The following is an 18,371-nucleotide window of genomic DNA, read 5'->3' as shown; positions in this document are numbered from 1 at the left end:
ACACTCATAGCGCAGAGTGTCAGACTTTTACTGACAAGAACAACACCCATCTTTGTTCCTTGGCCCTTCGTCTACTAGGGCCGCGGAACATTTTTTTTTTAATAATTCCGCTTCAGCCCTAAGTGTCCCCACGGAGATCTAACCGATATCTACAGATATGACAAAGCAATATACAAAGATCACAGTACCTAAGTGTTATTTTGGTGAGAAATCATCAAACGACCTCTCCTACTCCGGGAGCAGTTTAATTATCAGACTTTTACTGGCTAACTTAGCATGTTCCTTCTTATACATATACCAGGGCCGCGGTAACAATAGTACGTAAGCATTATTTAAAAAACGTAAGGCCTCCGACCTCCATCTCTTCAAAATGCGCACAACTCCTTCCAACGAACCAACCTACCAGTACAAATAAAAAGGAAAGGTCTATATTCAGTACGTGATCTCTTTATAATGTAAAAGCTTAAAGATGGCTGCCCTTGTCGACTTCAATAAGTACAACACACATTTGAGACTGATGTAATAGATTCTTTTTTGTAAGGAAGAAATGGTTCTAGATTACGGAATAAGGAAGAGAGGATATATTTTTGTTGTATACAAGAGTTTATTGTAGCTACAAATCTGCTTTTACCAGGGCTTTCACTACTTAGTGGATTTTGGAGCGCGTATACGCTTGGATGTCATCGTTTGTACGGATTTGTTGTCACTCGTATTCTTGCTACACCGCTCGTGTAGGTAAACCGAACGTTGCCCCACGGAAAATCCGCTTGTGTATAAGCGCTATACAGCACTTGAATAGTATGTCGTAAAAATATTAAAATCAGTTGCATTTAAGTTGTTTTTAATTTACATGTTGATACAATCGCTGTCGCTTTTCCTGTAAAAATGAAAAGAAAATTACTCCAAAGAAAAATGACAGTATTTGAATATCTGTTGCTTTTTAACTAGGAACTAGAAAGATGCAATGTTACCTAGATAGTGCTTTTTTATCAGAGCAGAATTTAAACATGAAGCTTGCAAGAATTAAGTAGAAGTAGAACAAACTGTGCGGCAAGACTCACACAGTCACTTCGGTGGAATTAGAACTGTGCCCCTTTGTGACAGTTAAATTTTGTCACAGTGAAGTTGTACTTCAGTAAGGTCAATTGCATAGGAACATTGTATTTTGTGTCCACTGCTAAATTACAGGCTAATTAATAAGGAGCTGTAAGATAATGAAAGCAAAATATACTAATATAATAAGCTATGTTTTCATAAGAATTTTATCTTATCTTATCTTACAAATTATTTAATGTGCGAATTGCAGTAAGTAATTAATTATTTAAAACATACTTGTAAGTCATGTTTTCAACAGATTTTTTTTAATAAAATAAGACCTATAGACCTGTAAAACTTTAGCAATCAGACGCTTACACCGTTTTCAAAGGCACAAAATATCAAAATGGTACCGACCTAGTCTACTGTTAATACTCACACTGTGACATAACCCCGACACTGCAACTTTGTTTTTGTCCGGGGTCAGGGCTGAAATCCCACTTGTTTTCACTCGGATAGTTAGCACTCCGCTCCTTTTGCAGTCTCTTTCATGAAGGTTTGAATTGAAAAGAAATGTTTTCAGCCATTCTTTTGAACTCATTTCATAATAATTGTGAATTCTAAAAGCGAAATGGGGAGGCTTTTTCCCTGCAGTGGGACATTATAGAATAGTAGTTATTGCTATAGAAATTATTATTTCTAAAATAAACACGATAAATATTTAAAGTATTATGTTAAAAATTTGGCAATACATTCAACAAAGAATATACAAGGCGACATGTTCAGCTTAATTTGAATTAAGTACTTATATCTTATTTAAGTTTATTATTATTTTCAAGACTTATTAAAAGCCACAGAATTACAATTAAATACGTAATAAGCTACCTAACTAGAAAATGGAATAACGAAAATCATTGTAACCACATTGTGGGTTTTTAGCTCATAATTTCGCTAACCACAAATTCTCAAATTATATTCAAGAGCTCTGTGGTTTCACTACTAAACTAATTTACGAATCAAATGTTGTCACATTTCAACCTACAAATAAAGACATTTCCATTTGTGTACTTATGTGTTATGAGATGATTTTACACATGATTTTGATACAGATTCGATAGGTACACTATTTATTTTCTATTTCTCAAATTCCCCATCATCATCATCGTCGTAGCAAAGCCATCAAAGCCGTAATTTTTCAGGACACAGCCTAGAAGTCAAAACTGAAATATTTGGAAAGAAGGAATACGGTTGAAATAATTACTACAAAATGTTAAGCAGACATTAGTCAAGTGTTTAAGGAAAAATAGTATTCAGATTTTCCCTTAAACACGTGTCGAAGGCCTGTTTAACTTTTATAGAAATACCATATATGTTTATCGTACTTTCACCACCATTGTTTTGTAGGTTTAGACAAAAAACATTCACCCTCTTATTATAAAACGCGGTATCAAATAAGTATCGGCTTTTGTACTACCTTTAATCCACCTTTAAGTACGACCTTGAAAAAACGTTATTACAAAACGCAGTTTATCGCAAGTCCTATTACTATCTGTAGTACAAAAGATAAACCATCGAGCCCCCTAGTTTAACTGCAGTACTTAGTCGACAAACGTCAAATTCCGACATTATTTACTTTTGAGGTTATTTGTTTTGTGATGAAAAAAACGAAAGTGGATATAAATATGTGTGATTTGGAATACTTGGATGTGTTAGAATACTATTGAGAGTGTCCGGGGACCCAACAGAATGCGTCATCGTCAAAATCTCTTCAAATTACCTGACGACAATTTTCGATATAAATATCGATTTACGTTTTTCGAAATAATAGTCAATTGAATGCATGATGATAATCCAGGATGATCCTATGATGCTCAACTGGGCTCGCCATAAAGTAAGTAGCCTTTACAGTGCAAGTAGGTTGCCAAAACATCCTAATTAATTGTATAAGAGTCAAAGTTTTTATTATGGATGTTTGTTTATGTTCCACGCATAAACTACCACATAGATTTTGATGAAACTCCGAAAATATATCAGATTATCATACAGTCTATTGTTTATTTACAGATTCAAGACTATTTTGGCGTTTTGCACGCCGTATCTCTGCCAGTAATATGCAATGTTTGTAAAAGACTGGAAGCTTGCTAAAATGTAGAAAAATGCCTAGATGAGAAAGGGAACAAGATTGTGTGATGAAGAACAGTGTCCAACATGTATCAGTGCATTTGACTGTATAAATAGACATCGGAATAAAATATAATTTTCTACTTTTATGTTGTTTCAAATGTTTCATTTTCTTTTGGTAATTTAATGCACACGATATTCTGTGTGTAAGTTATTGTGCACTTAATTTTGAAGAGGTTCTAATTAGATGCACAACGTCTTATTTAATCATTTAAATCGGGATGAAAATAATCCAAATTATTTCTAACCTAAAAACAAAACATAACTCGGAAACGCGCGCTGACGTTCCGTTATACGCGCAAACTCGATAGTTGTTTAAAGGAGAATAATTGGATCATATGTATATCGTTAAAAGATACTAGAAATATAAAATTACCTTTAAATAATAAAAAGTAATATTTTCAACTGCAGAGATATTTTTTTTATTATCATAGTTATTTATTTTTCATCAAAATAGACTTAACAAAATAATGTAAAAAGGAACTGCGCATAGAATTCGGAACGATTGAACGAATGATTTAAATATTTGTTGCTTATAATCTGTGGATATTATTTGAACCATAGACAAATCGAAGTACTAAACAGTCTTCTCTTAGTCTACGTTTTGTAATAAGGATGTGAAGACTATCGTAAGTACCGTAACAAACCAAGACGTCTTCAGTCGGGTTTAAACCACTACTTGCGGCAGTTTTTATAATAAGAGGGTCACGGTTCTGTATAGGGCTTATCAAAATATTTGTCAAAGGATTGATGCGGGCGCCCTCTCTACTCCCACTCGAGTTGGTATCAATCAAACGCTGTGTTTGGATACTCGTTGAAATACATTTGTGTGTCCCACTGTATCTGTAATATATAACTAGGTTTAGCTCATGGCATGGTTCGTTTATCACAAGGAGTAATTTAGATTTCTATTAATTATAGATTTTGTGTAAGTTGAATGGATTTCGTAAAAATAATTAGAACGTAAGATTAATTAGAACAATTGAAACTATTATTATGAATCAATAGGAACTATAAATTGTAATTTAATGAAATTATGTACTAAATGCATAAACCGTAAACTGAAACGCCAGTCAATTTTAAATACAGCCTTAACACACGAATACATATTCCTGTAAAATCTACTTAAATTGCGCTGACAGAAATCATTTTAAATAATATTTTAAGTTAGGTAATGTTTGAGAATTTTAAAGCTAATTCAATTTAGTTTCATGGTACCTCTACAAGGAATGCAAAATTAAGTTTGTTCTATTAATTTCCATAACCGTAAAGTGTGTGTGAAATTGACTAAGCCGCTTCAAGTCTGCTTGTTATCAAAGAGGCCAAATCTTCATCTCAAAGCATATTATGCTAAAGGAAGGAATTTTCCTGTCTGAAGGTATTTTGATAAAACGAATTCGTTTAGGCGGAAAAGCCTAGGTAGGGGAAATACGCTTGAGAAAAACATCGTGAAAGATTTCTTGTGTTAAGCTTTATTTGTTTGTGTATTTGTGTTACTTACTGGTCTTTTGGGATTGGGTTACTTGTGTATCTTACTTTGGCTCGTGTCGAGTCTTTACTGTCTCTTCTAATGTTAAGGATGTAAAAATAAGTTTGTTTGTTAAGCTTTCATGCTAAAACTGCTTGGCCGATTCTAGACATTGGAGACAATTTTTGATTCAAGACAGTTTTCTGAAGACCCAGATTAAGTAGTGAGCGCAATCTCGAGATACCGGGACCGTCCGTGACTATAGGGCTGTAAAACTGTAAAGGATCCGAAATGTCTTGATTAAAATAATATTTATATAACCGCGATAAAATCCGTAGGGAAATGTAGTTTTATTTAAAAGTACTTTACAAAGTAGGTACTCTGTAAAAGAAGTTAATTTGTGACGGTAGCAGTATTTTTTTATAATATCGTCGAGCGAGTAACTGCAACTGAAAACCAGCGTTATGGGGAGCTGTGATACCTTATTGGCACAATTTTTTTTTTGTTTTAATTATTCGTTATATAGTTGCTATTTTATTTTATTATCTATGTCGTTTCTTCTATTACTTTTTATTTTATTTGTTTTTGCACTAAGCATTTTTCTTGTTTTCTTTACTTAGAGAAAATTAACAATAAACTGGCTTGATAAATCAAAATAAATGAAATCAAGACACCCTCGTTCCGTCCTCGTGTAAAAGCGTGCTAAGCTCTTAATCCCTGCTGTCGTTTCAGATTTTTAAACTGTCGCGATACGGGTAACCTGAATCAGAATTTAACAACTGGTCTTAGTGAGTATTTTTCTGTTAGTCATTTACTACTACAGGCGTGGCATTAAGTATATTATTGGCGTCCAGAAAGATTGCCGTCCACAGCAGCTGTTGTCTCTATGGAGATTACACAAGCGATTGATAAATGGATACAGGTGTACTTTCTATTCCTCCAGTCTCATAGTCTTTTGGGACAGCTATCCGATACGACCGAAGAGAGATCAGGCACAGGACCAACATTCACGTAATCTCTGAAGAGTTACGAGCACATCGAGATACATCCGTGTATCACCTAAATAACTGTGAAATAATGTGTATAGCTGTGAAAGTTTCATAAAATTCACAAAGTGATTTACCCCGATTTGGAATCGAATCCGAACTGCTCAAATATTAATTCTATCTCTGCCACATTTACGTTTTCTGCGACGCGTCTACTTTTAAGAAGAATTTAAAGTTAAGTAACATTTGAGTATTTCGGGGTAAGTACGTGTCTACTAGAGTAACGAGACGGTCAAACACGAAGTCCTTACAAGTTACCCTAGTTAACCCTTAATAAGTATTCTCAGACAAAATGTACTATTCCAAAGTCTTTGTAACAAAACAGAAACCACTCAGGAACTTGCCTTTCTTCATTAACTAGAGAGGGCTACAAAGTAATCAAAGTAGACTGAAACCTGTATGTGTTAGCTCTTTGGAACTTTGTTCTAGAACCTTCCAGAGGGCTAACAGGATTTGCATCCCACGTAAATTTAGCTGAAAATAAAGCCCGAGCTTCAAAGTGTTAAGCCGAGTTGTTAACCATTTGGTTCTACTGTTATTAGGCGCTCGGATAAAAAGTAGCCTAAAGTCTTCTTCGACAAATTGGGTACCTAAGTATCTAATATTGAAAGAATATCCCAAATCAATTCCGATCGCAAAATTAGCGCGTTCAAAATAATAGACTCTTCAGCTTATAATATGACAATAGATTCACGCACGTGAACGCACGCATTTATCATGTAAAACATAGGTGTATAAAAAATATGCAGCCTACATCAATTTACAAATCTAGTCTTATCCCACACTTTCAATATAGTAACTATAACTTTTACCCAATTACAAGCAGAATAAACAAGAAACCTAGCCTTAAAATATGAAATTATTTTTTTCCGAAATTAACTCCAGCCATTTTAAAACAATATCTCGTCAAAACGCCAACAATTATGCAGAGCGCAATAATCCTTTAACCGTAGTTGTCTTTATGAGGAATCCACGGAAGAAAGAAAGATAGCGGAGATGCCATATGGAAGCTAGATCAGGCGTCTTCTTGTAGGTCAAGCAATTTACAGCAAGGGTGAGCAGAACTAACGACGATTTCAGGTTCAAATCTAAACCAATCTATCAAAGTTTGGTCTTGATTGATTTGTGATTTCTTTATCAAAATACATAATAGGCGGGTTCCATAACGAGCGTGTAGCAACGTTCCCCTTTTCCTGAACGCCCGCATTGTGGCGTGCTACTTTCTTATAAGATTTTGTGTTATGCTCCGCTAGTCATTTAATTCTCTATGATATGAGAATAATCTCAAGTCTACGTGAAGCGTGCTGCAAACACATTTGCATTTTAACCGGTTTATAGTGGTTTTATTAATATGCTTATGGCTGTTTAAGGGTTTATAGAGCTTGAGGCTTTGAAGGGCTGTCTATATGCTGATCTTTCTTCATTTGAAAGGGCGATCTTAGTCTGCCTAGCGGTAACAGGCAATCGACTACTTGGTTATGAAACATGGTTTTTAAAAGTAGCGGCTTTAGTTCTTGATAAGATCATTAACTGTCTTCGAGATGGTGGTTTAAACTTAGCACTATAGCTGGTACTTTTAATGTGTTAAGCGACAAGAGTTTGTCTGATTATCTGCCTTCAGTTATGCCATCTGAAATCTTAATTAAGACGGTGTTTTGAAGAAACTATGACTTTCATTATGAAACGTCCACTTGTCCTATTAGACCTTATTCCCAATGATTTGATATTTTTTGTTTATTAAAAACTTTTAAGTATTACTTAGAAAATCTTTATCGTCATTGCGATCAAAAGACGTCCGCTGCTTGATCGATCTAGAGCAATCCGCATCCATTGCTTTCCGACAACATTGGTTGGATTCGTAGACTCAAGAACTTTTCAATTCCATCGACCATGTGTTTTGCGATGTCTGTCATATGTGCCTTGCACTCTTGCCTAAACATAATTTTCTTTCACAGAACGTTCAGAGGCGCTCAGCGGTCGGCTATCAAAATCAGCTTCAGAGTTATCATGCGCGCCCGCAGCCGCAGCGTCTCCGCCCCGCGCCCGCTCCGCTCATCACCACGCCCCGCTGTCTGTAGTACATAGGACGCAGCATTTCTTTACTAATTTAAAGGTGAGTTTTATTTAACTAGTAAATGAGAATATCAATTGTTTTCATACATTGTATCGTAAGAATGGCTGTCAGAATTATGATGAATTTCCGCTTATGTGCTCGACCCCCCCCCCCCCCAGTTCTAAGCTCCCTGCAACCGGGTAAAAAAATTGTCTATGTCCTTTATCATTCTCATGTTATTTAAAATTCTCCTATTTAAAATTCTCATGCAGTACTTATGCGAATTATCAAGATATACCTACCTATCTGAGATAACCTTGTTTTTCTTACAACAAAATTATTAAGGTCAGTGTAACATCTAAAAATAGCATTTGTTTTGAACCTCGGATAAAAACCAGTGAGGCATAAATAAATATTGATATAACACGTCGAAGGTCCGTCCATCCTATTTATGTCAGTTGCAGACCCCGACCCAGGCTATCGAACAAAGGGGTTTGATCAGCGTATAACAGATATTTATGATGTCCTAGATATTTCTTACTGAAATACGGTCTAGGATTTAACGGCATTTGTGAAAAGTTAAAGACATTTAATTCGTCGATTAGCTGAAACTTCTTCACGTATATAATGGAAAAGTGCCCTTGGTCTATATGTTATTCTGATATACTTACTATATACCAAATTTAATTATTTGCATGAAAGAATAATAAACATATGTACATCTCACACACATACGTATTTACATTCTCACATGTATAAACTTTCGCAAATGTGCTCTGATTATGTAGCTTCATCATCATCATCATCATCATCATCATCATCATCATCATCAGCCTATCGCAGTCCACTGCAGTCTTATGTAGCTTATGTTTGTACAAATAAAAATTCTCAGAATAAAAGAACAAAACATTATAACGATGACGCTTACGAAATAGAGTCCTAATTAAAGATACTTCTTGTACAAGAATCCCACAAACTTTTCGAGTTACATTCATATTTACGGCTGAGCTAAAAAGTAAATCAGGACTAGGCTTTCTCCAAAATTCATTGTCTTACGCAAATCGTAAATCTAGAAACTTTTCCTGGAAGGATAAAAGTAGCTCTAGAATTCAGTCAGTAGGTACGCATTAAATGAAACTCCTTGTGGTTTATAATTTACAACCTTATTTTGACATGCATAGGGTACAATATACCTTTTTGTGTTAGGCTTTGTTGTCAAGGATGTCGTTTTTCATTTGGGAAAAAGGTAAAGTCAACGATTAAACACTTTTGATTTCATCCAAAAGGTTTCACCTTTTGTTATAAAATCCCATCACTTTTGGTGATTGTAAGTGTTATTCTACTTAAACTTCTTGTTACCTTTTCCAATTTCACTCTTTTATAAGCCATAAGCACGGACTTATGTACTCGGAACTTAGTTGCAACAAGCCATTAAGTACTGCGATTACCGTTACACTAAATACGAATGTATTTTTACTTTCAAAAGTATTGTTTCCAATACAACCAACCAGCAACAACTGTTACTGTTACAGCCTTTTTATCGTCCCACTGCTGGGCACAGGCCTCCTCTCACACGGAGAAGGATTGAGCATTAATCACCACGCTTGCTCAATGCGGGTTGGTGATTACAGACTTTATAGTCCAGGTTTCCTCAAGATGTTTTCCTTCACCTTTATACCAGCCATTGGTGTCTAAGATATACTTAAAAAAAAATATACCAACAACAAACAATAACTAATTTAAGAAACAGTAACAAAAACAATCTATCAATTCAACTAACAACAGTATTCACGTTTCAAATTATCCAAAACATTTGATCACATCGATCGATGGCCCACAGAAGCTTCAAAACTTGAAGATAAAAGTGTTTGTAATGGTGGCTATTACGACTTCAAGGCCCAAGGTCACCGAAAAGAAACGCCCGTTTTCCTAAAACAATTGTTTACTTGGAAAATGGAACTTAAAAAATCATAATAGGTATACGGTTTTTTTATGTAACTTTTTTTTATGAAAATCATCAAATGAAGGGATCATTTGATGATTTCCCGCTGAGGGTTAGTAGCGTGAGGGAGTGTCAGACTCTTACTGACTAAAATCCATCATGTTCCTTCTTAAGCCCTTTATGTACCGGGGTAGCGGTAACTCTTTCGAACAATCCCGCAGCCCCGACAGGCCTTGGCCTAGGTGGCCCCCGGGGTGTAAGAAAACTGACGTTTATGTTGGTGGTAAACTCGGGCCTTCGTCGAGCCTTCAGAAATGATGGCCGAGGCCTATTAATAAATGGATTAAAAGTATTTCTTTGGGGCTGTCGTTAATTTTGTAGACTCTGTCTGGCTTTTTATATCGTTTTGTGGTTTTGACAGAATTGCTTTAATTATGAAGACTGTAATTAGGATTTATTGTGTTAAACGGAGATTTGGTGAGAAGCCTAGACTGGCCTTCAGGGTTTTGTCGACATAACTAACTAATTTATACTAAATAGGTATTATAAAACTGAAAAGTTTGTTTATTTGAACGCGGTAATCTCAGGAACCTCTCCGTAAACAACCTAGCATTATTTTTATTACGATATAAATAATAATAAATAATAAAGCCCCGCAGGGCATCTGAGGAGGATGACGGGGAGTAGCGACCCCGCGGGGCTATATATCCGAGTGCTCCAGGGAGAGTATACTGTCCCCCATCTCCGGCCTGCCGGAGTGAAGCATGACGGGGGATAGGTCTCCCGCCTCTTGGCTTGCCTTCATCGGCCGGTCAGAGTGGAGTCGCTAGAGCAGGGTTAACAGCCCACTCGGAGGGTAGGTGCCTCGTGGTAAGTGGCGAGTGGGCCGGTGATGCTGGACCCACAGGGAGCGCGTGATCTGCGTTTAAAGTCCGCCGAGGTATCCTCACCCTTCAGCCGCTCATGTACCTGTTGCCCCCTTGTTGCGATTTAGCGACTGATTCCCGGGGGCCCAGTAAGTGAGTTGGCGAGTCTCCACCTGCCATTTTTACGTGTATTTATTACATTGTTACCGGCAGGTGCCATAGTTCCCGTAGTTTCCCCATTCCTAGTCCACTAGCATCCCATCACAATAGTCCAAGTAGTTTTCATCCATAGTTAGCAATAGTTTAGCACTGAACCGGGGATTGTCCTTGGGTACATTTCTATAGTGTATACAGGGATAATCGTCGGTTTTGTGTCACCATTTCATTAAAGTTGTCTCAAAAGGGCTTCAGCGTGTTGGCTTCGGCCCCACGTTCGCTTCCCAAAAATCCGGGACTCTATAGTCCCGAGGTCTGGTAGAGACATACAAGATAATAATAATTAACCATTTTACGAACATATTTTAATGCTAAAGCCTCCAGTTCTACTTTACACAAAGCAGTTGTAAGTAATGACACAAAACTCACCCCATTAAATTTAGCCGACATGACACCACAACCTAACGAAAAACAGATTGACAGACAAACAAAAATTTCTGAATGGACCCAGAAGTCTCTACACGGGAGACATCGACACGATCTTGACCAACCTAACGTCGACAAGTTAGCGTCGAACGAATGGTTAAGACGAGGCGAGCTCTTCCCAGAGACAGAAGGGTTCATGATAGCTATTCAGGATCAGGTGATAGAAACCCGTAATTACCAGAAATTTATTATGAAATCTACCATACCAACCGACGTATGTAGACGATGCAATAGTTCCTCAGAGACAATCCAACACATCACAGGGGCCTGCAAAGCAATAGTTCAAACCGATTACAAGCATAGGCACGACCAAATAGCTAACATTATCCACCAGAAACTAGCCATTAAATATAAGCTGATTACCACACCACCAGTACCATATTATAAATACCAACCAGATACAGTTCTTGAGAATGCCACTCACAAATTATATTATGATAGAGCAATATTAACTGACAAAACAACACATTACAACAGACCGGATATCACATTATTAGATAAAATAAATAGAACTGCCCAAATTATTGACATAGCTGTACCAAACACCCACAACCTACAGAACACTATAGCAGAAAAACTATCAAAATATACCGACCTCAAAATAGAAATTAGCCGCATGTGGCAACTTAAGAATGTCACAATAGTCCCTGTTGTATTGTCAACCACAGGTGTTATACCTAAGCAGCTACATCAGTCAATAAAATCACTTGATCTGCCACCATACATGTACCAAAGTCTTCAGAAAGCAGCCATACTGAATACGTGCAGGATTGTTAGAAAGTTTTTACAAAACGAGAACGAAACCACTACCACTTCCTCACTCACACGAACAACAGTCACCCAAAATACACAACCCCAACAGCAAACACAAACACAAACACTTAACTCATCTCATCAGTCTTCTTAGGTTAGCACTTGGCTTTGGCCCGTGCTATCCTGAACATCCGGCAAAGAGCCGAGCAATAAAAACATATAAAGAAAATAATAATAAAATGTTTTTTATTGGCATAAAAAATAAAATACAATTACAAAGGAAGCCCTGGCTCCTGTGCTAGGTGTGACCTGTGTTACAGGAGCCAGTGTCTTCACCCGTTTTTTAGAACAACACTTTATATGCAATAAAATCTAAGGACAAGATAAGTAAAGTAAATACATAAGAGAGAAAAAAAAATGAATATGCTTGCTCTTTTGCTGAGTGGTGTGATGAGAGTCTGAATGTAGATATGTATGGGTTGTGCTCTTTGTGTGTATGTGTGTGTGTATGTGAGTATGTGTGTGTGTGTGTATGTGTGTGTGTAAGTGTGTGTGTGAGTGTTATTGTCGTCATGAGTACTGTTCTTTAATAATGATTGCCTACTTGTCGATACACATATCACTATCAAACATACACACACTATTGACGCATGTCGCTGACAGTGACGCCCGGCGCGGTGCCGTGTCAATTGATTGTCCGACTGATTGGTCACGCGTGTTGGCTCCAATCAGCGACTGTGTCCATTCAATTGGACTGACATTGATCACTTACTTGTCGCTTTGGGGAAAGCTTTTATTTTTTAAAGATCGTAAGTTCATGTGAAAATAAAGTTTAACCTATAAGTAGATGATACTCTTTAATTTGTGTCTAACAGAGAAGTATTGCGCAATCTAACATTGTTTCTTTTTTTTCAAATCCTTCTGTTCTCTGCAATGCTGGATTTAGAAATTCGTTTAATGTCTTTGGCCATAAGACTGCCTGCACATTTAAGTACCTATTCGTATAAAAATATATTCGAGCATCTTCGCTCGTCGTTGGCTATTATTAACTTCACAATAGGTAGTTATTAAAGATAAAACTAAAAACTATTTAGCACACGTGAGGACTCAAATGACTAACTCCAGAACTGCAAAGTTATTTGAGCGCGATCTACTTATAGTGTATCTTTCATGAACTTTAAAATCAAACATATTTCACCTTCTTTCTTCCAAAACAATAAAACCTCTTCATCTTCCAGAGCCGTTGGCAACGTAGCCGCAGCCGTGAACGATGTCCTGCCGGCACCACCTTCACGCTAGCTCCAGGTCCTGACAGCAGTGGCACGGAGTACGCTGGAGACCAGAGCTCTGAGCATAGTACTCCTGCCAACTCGCCGAGGCATCGGATACAGAGGGGTGAGTTTAGACTATATTGCTACACAGTGTAGGTTCAAATTGCATTGGCAAATGATGTAAGAGTATCCCTCTTCTATGATGTTGCGAAGACATATGACACAGCAGTGGCACAGAGTACGCTGGGGATCAGAGCTGTGAGCATAGTACTCCTGCCAACTCGCCGAGGCATCGGATACAGAGGGGTGAGTTGAGACCATATTCTTGTACTAGGGTTTGTGGGAGCTCCGAATACCGGCACGCTAGGTATTGAATTTGAACCTTGGAAAAATTAGTGACTGATGTAGCATAACTCACAGAACTGAATAGCATCATAATAATAAAAGCTCTCTACGTGATATCATAACAAAAGCTCAATCAAGTGACAGCAATGCTGTAAATCGTGGATATTGATGCTTTTTATTTTCTCATCAAAATCCTTCTATAATGGCATTTTCAGAGTCTGAATAATTTCTTTTCAGGCGGTTTCATTTTGATGTCCCTTTTAGAGTAAGTACTACAGTAACAACTTTAATATTTCTATCCTCCTTGAAAAAACTTAATCTTTGAAACAAAAGAAAATTTTAAAATAAAACAAAGAAACAAAGTACTTACCCACAAAATGACATAGTTCAAGTTTCTAGAGAATTAAAGAAAACTGTGGAAAGAAAGCATTTTAATTTCAAGAGAAATGAAAAGTTTCGCTTTTTTACGTCGTCTTTGTATATTTAATATTTTTTCTTTTATAAATATTGACCTTTCTCGATTTTTCATTCTCATAACAGTCTGTGGCTGCTCAGCAATTATTCATCTGAAATACTTAATTAAGTAAAATTCTTCGTAATTAAGTAGTAGTTTTCTATTATTTTATGAAAATTTGATATTCGGGTTTTCGTGAATAAACTAACATTGCGTACCTACGTTGAAATGTTTCAATATTAATATTTTAGAAAATAATATTATAAGTTCGAGTTTTTTAAATCTTTTCAAATCATTTAATTTGCATAACGTTTTTGAAGAACCTACTAGGGTAACACCAACTACTGCTACTTGTATAGACAATATTTTTTGCAGCTGTGAGTACCTGCATAAGTCCATAGTGAATTACTTGCCATCTGATCACAGTGGACAAGTGATCACTTTCCACACTTACTCTCCACCAGAGAAAACAAAAATAAATTTTAGAGAATATACTTCAAAAAAAATCGATAAACTAAATCAGACTCTAGCTGATAAACTGTGTGTACATAGCTTCAATCTTAAAAATCCAAGTGATATTTATGCCGATTTTTTCTCTGTATTAAACGACCAATTCAACTTAGCTTTTCCAGTCAAAACTAAAATTATTAAATCTAAGTTCTTATTTAGTGACTGGGCAACCCCGGGTATTCGTAAAAGTAGAGAAAAGCTGTTTGAACTTTATGGTTTAAAGCCTTATAACGCCGATCCAAGTTTCCGTGACCACGTCTCAAAATATTCAAAAATATTTAAAACCGTTTGTAAACAGGCAAAATCTATTCATATTGGAAATAAAATAAAATATGCTGATGATAAAATAAAAACTACTTGGACAGTAATTAACAACGAAACAGGGAGACGAAAAGTTCGAAAAACTGATTTAAGTCTAGAAACTGATAATGGCCCCATCAGCAGTAACCTTGAAGTAGCTCAAGAGTTTGAAGCATTCTTTACTAAAATACCTTTCGAGACGACAAAAGCACTAAATTCTTCCACCACCGTGTCTATCGATCTACTCAAAAAACATGTTAAACCATGCTCTTTACTATTTAAATTTCAACATACCAGCCCCGAAGCTATTATTAAAGCCTTTAAAGATCTTAAAATAAAATCAACAGAAGATCTGTGGGGTATGTCTGTCAAGGTATGTAGGTCAATTATTGAAACAATTGCACCTTATTTAACTTACATATTTAATGTTAGCGTAGACCAAGGCGTGTTTCCTGACTTAATGAAACACAGCAAGGTAGTTCCTTTATTCAAATCGGGAAATAGTAAGGAATCGAATAACTACAGACCCGTTTCTGTCTTACCGGTTCTCAGCAAGGTATTTGAAAAGTTGATGCTTGAACAGATGTTGCGCCATTTCAATAAAAACTCCATCTTTCACAAAGAACAATACGGTTTCACTAAAGGTCGCTGTACAACCGATGCTGGTGTAACTTTGATCAAGCACATCTTTAAGGCTTGGGAGGAAGCTGAAGACTCTATTGGAATCTTCTGCGATCTCTCAAAAGCGTTTGACTGTGTAAATCACGAAACGCTTTTGCGAAAGCTAGAGCATTACGGAATAAGAGATACTTCTCTCCAGCTGTTAAAATCATATCTAAATGGTCGGCAACTTAAAGTTCAAGTAAACGGCGTAAATTCACGAGGTTCAGTGATGGCAATGGGCGTACCACAAGGTTCTATATTAGGTCCGTTCCTCTTTTTAGTTTACATAAATGATTTGCCCTACTTATTTGATAATCAACCTAAAATGGTGTTGTTTGCCGATGACACTTCTCTTATTTTTAATATTGATCGACGTAGACGTACCTTAGACGACGTAAACAATTTCATTCTCCAGGTTCAAAAATTGGTTCAACGCAAATAACTTGGCTCTTAATGAAAAAAAAACAAAATGCATTCGATTTTCATTGCCAAATGTAAAAAGTAGTGAATGTGACATTATACTTAATAGTGAAAAACTAGAATTTATAAATCAAACAGTTTTCCTGGGAATCACTCTTGACAAAAAACTACAGTGGGGACCCCACATTACATCTCTTGCGGGTCGTCTTAGCTCGGCCGCCTATGCTATCAGAAAGATGAGGCAGCTAGCGGACGTAGAAACAGCTAGACTGGTATATTTTAGTTACTTTCACAGCATCATGTCGTACGGCATTCTGCTGTGGGGACGAGCTGCTGACATTGAATGCATATTTATCTTGCAAAAGCGAGCTGTCAGAGCTATGTACAACTTACGTAGTCGTGAATCTCTTAGGGAACTGTTTAAAAAAATTAATATCATGACCGTACCTTGCCAATTTATTTATGAAAATATCATGTATGTTAGGAAAAACTTACATTTGTTTGAAAAAATATGTGATAGACATAATTATAACACTAGAAATAAAAATAAGATAGCTATCCCGCAGTTTAGATTATCTAAAGTACATACATCTTTCATGGGATATTGTGTCAAATGTTATAATAAAATACCAGACAACATTCTGGAACTAAATGACATGCGGTTTAAAACTCATATAAAAGCCACACTTTGTAAGCAAGCATATTATAAATTAGAAGATTACATTCAAGATAAAAATGCTTGGAAACATGCTGGTCCTGCTCCATAGGACATACTGACAATATCTAATTAATTAACAAATTAAAATTACACCAGCAAATAAAATTGTATTCATCTTTTGATTATTTGTTTGTAACTTTGTACCAAAATATAAACCAATTTGTAAATGTGAACACCATGTAGCATTTTAATTGTCACTTTATCCTCATTTGTCTTTGCGATTCTACATGATCTTCGCATGCTTTTACTGTATGTATCAATACATACAAATTGTAATACTATATTATTTTTAAAAAGAGTAACCATGGAGTTTCTTGCCCGTTCTTCTCCATAGGAAGCTACTTTTGGAATGGGCAACTAGAATCAAACTTAGTTATAATTTTGACGTTCATAAGTGCTTGTAAAGGCCTAAATGAAATAAATGATTTGACTTTGACTTTGACTTTGACTTTGACTTTGAATGTTTTACTAAAACTGAAAACCTTTCAAAAATTTGAACCTCTATTCATAAAAAATCTATCTTCACGAATTGTTTATCTATTTTAAACGGCTGAATAAGAAAGTTAGATACCTACAATCACTACATATTATAAAACAAAGTCGCTTTTTCTGTCCCTATGTCCCTTTGTACGCTTAAATCTTCAAAACTACGCAACCCATTTTCATGCGGTTTTTTTTGATAGAGTGATTAAAGGGGAAGGTTTATATGTACATACATTGAATAGTGGGGAAATACTGTTATATACTGTTAATAAATCCCGTGCGAAGCCGGGGCGGATCGCTAGTTATTAATAATTTTTCTACATAAAATTACTTACCCCTACGTGTTTCTCTAAAACATAAAATACCTTGACAAAGTATGATAAAGTTATAAACGGTAAAACGTTTTGTATTCTCAAAGGATGGTACTAATTAAGTTTTAAATTAGATGCCGCGTTTACGAGTATTATGTTAAAAGCTTTATTCACTCTCCCACGTAGGTAGGCACATATGTATATATTTTACATACATGTATATGTAGTCTTTTGAATTTGATAAAGTTAGCTATTGAATATACGGGCACTGATAAAATTAATTCAGAAAGTGGCTGGTTATCAAGAACATACTAATTAAAAGAGAGAGTACCTAAGTATACTTTGAGGACTTTGAAAGCTCTTGAGGTCTTTATGAAATTAACTTGAATTCATTCACGTGCGAATTTATCATTTGTTTACGCTTGCTAGATAAACCATTTAAAGTCATGGGCATTATAAAACAAAACCATTAAAATGATTGAAAATAAAATCGTTTCCAATTTTCTTATTTACAAGAAAACCACAATTTATAAACCAAGTCATTCACTTTGACGGCCAAGTTAAAAAGCTAAAGCAAAAGTAAATCAAACAAAGAAACCCATTTCGATTTAAAATTCGCACACAAAACAAAACACAGTGTCATTTTCATTTGCAACCATTCAAGGGAAAATACCAGTACACTCTGTAATTGGAAAACGAATTCTTAAGCTTCCCTTTCGGGATAGGCAAATGTCGCAAGACGCCGCTAGTGGCTCGTACAGTCACGTGCAATAATAATGTATTAAGTTAACAAGTTTTGAACGCGTTTGTTTCGTGAAATGTTGGTTTGTACTTTGAGATGAGATATATTTTTTTACCCGACTGCCAAGACGGGTTATGTTATTTGTTATATCGTGGCTGTCAAAATGAT

The 18,371-nt window shown here is 36.0% G+C and overlaps 1 protein-coding gene across 2 annotated transcripts in view; it reads left to right on the top strand.

Annotated features, from left to right (window-relative positions):
- The window catches only part of LOC124642381 (multiple C2 and transmembrane domain-containing protein), a 163,649-nt gene that overhangs the window by 37,918 nt on the left and 107,360 nt on the right, over positions 1-18,371 (top strand). For both annotated transcript variants that reach the window (XM_047180787.1, XM_047180780.1), the window contains exons 2-3: positions 7,686-7,843; positions 13,225-13,381. In XM_047180787.1, coding sequence (XP_047036743.1) covers positions 7,686-7,843; positions 13,225-13,381 — 315 coding nt within the window. The remainder of the gene's footprint in view (positions 1-7,685; positions 7,844-13,224; positions 13,382-18,371) is intronic.

This window comes from Helicoverpa zea, chromosome 24, assembly GCF_022581195.2.
Source record: "Helicoverpa zea isolate HzStark_Cry1AcR chromosome 24, ilHelZeax1.1, whole genome shotgun sequence".
NCBI classification, from domain to species: domain Eukaryota; kingdom Metazoa; phylum Arthropoda; class Insecta; order Lepidoptera; family Noctuidae; genus Helicoverpa; species Helicoverpa zea.
This window is presented reverse-complemented; position numbering and strand designations above follow the sequence as displayed.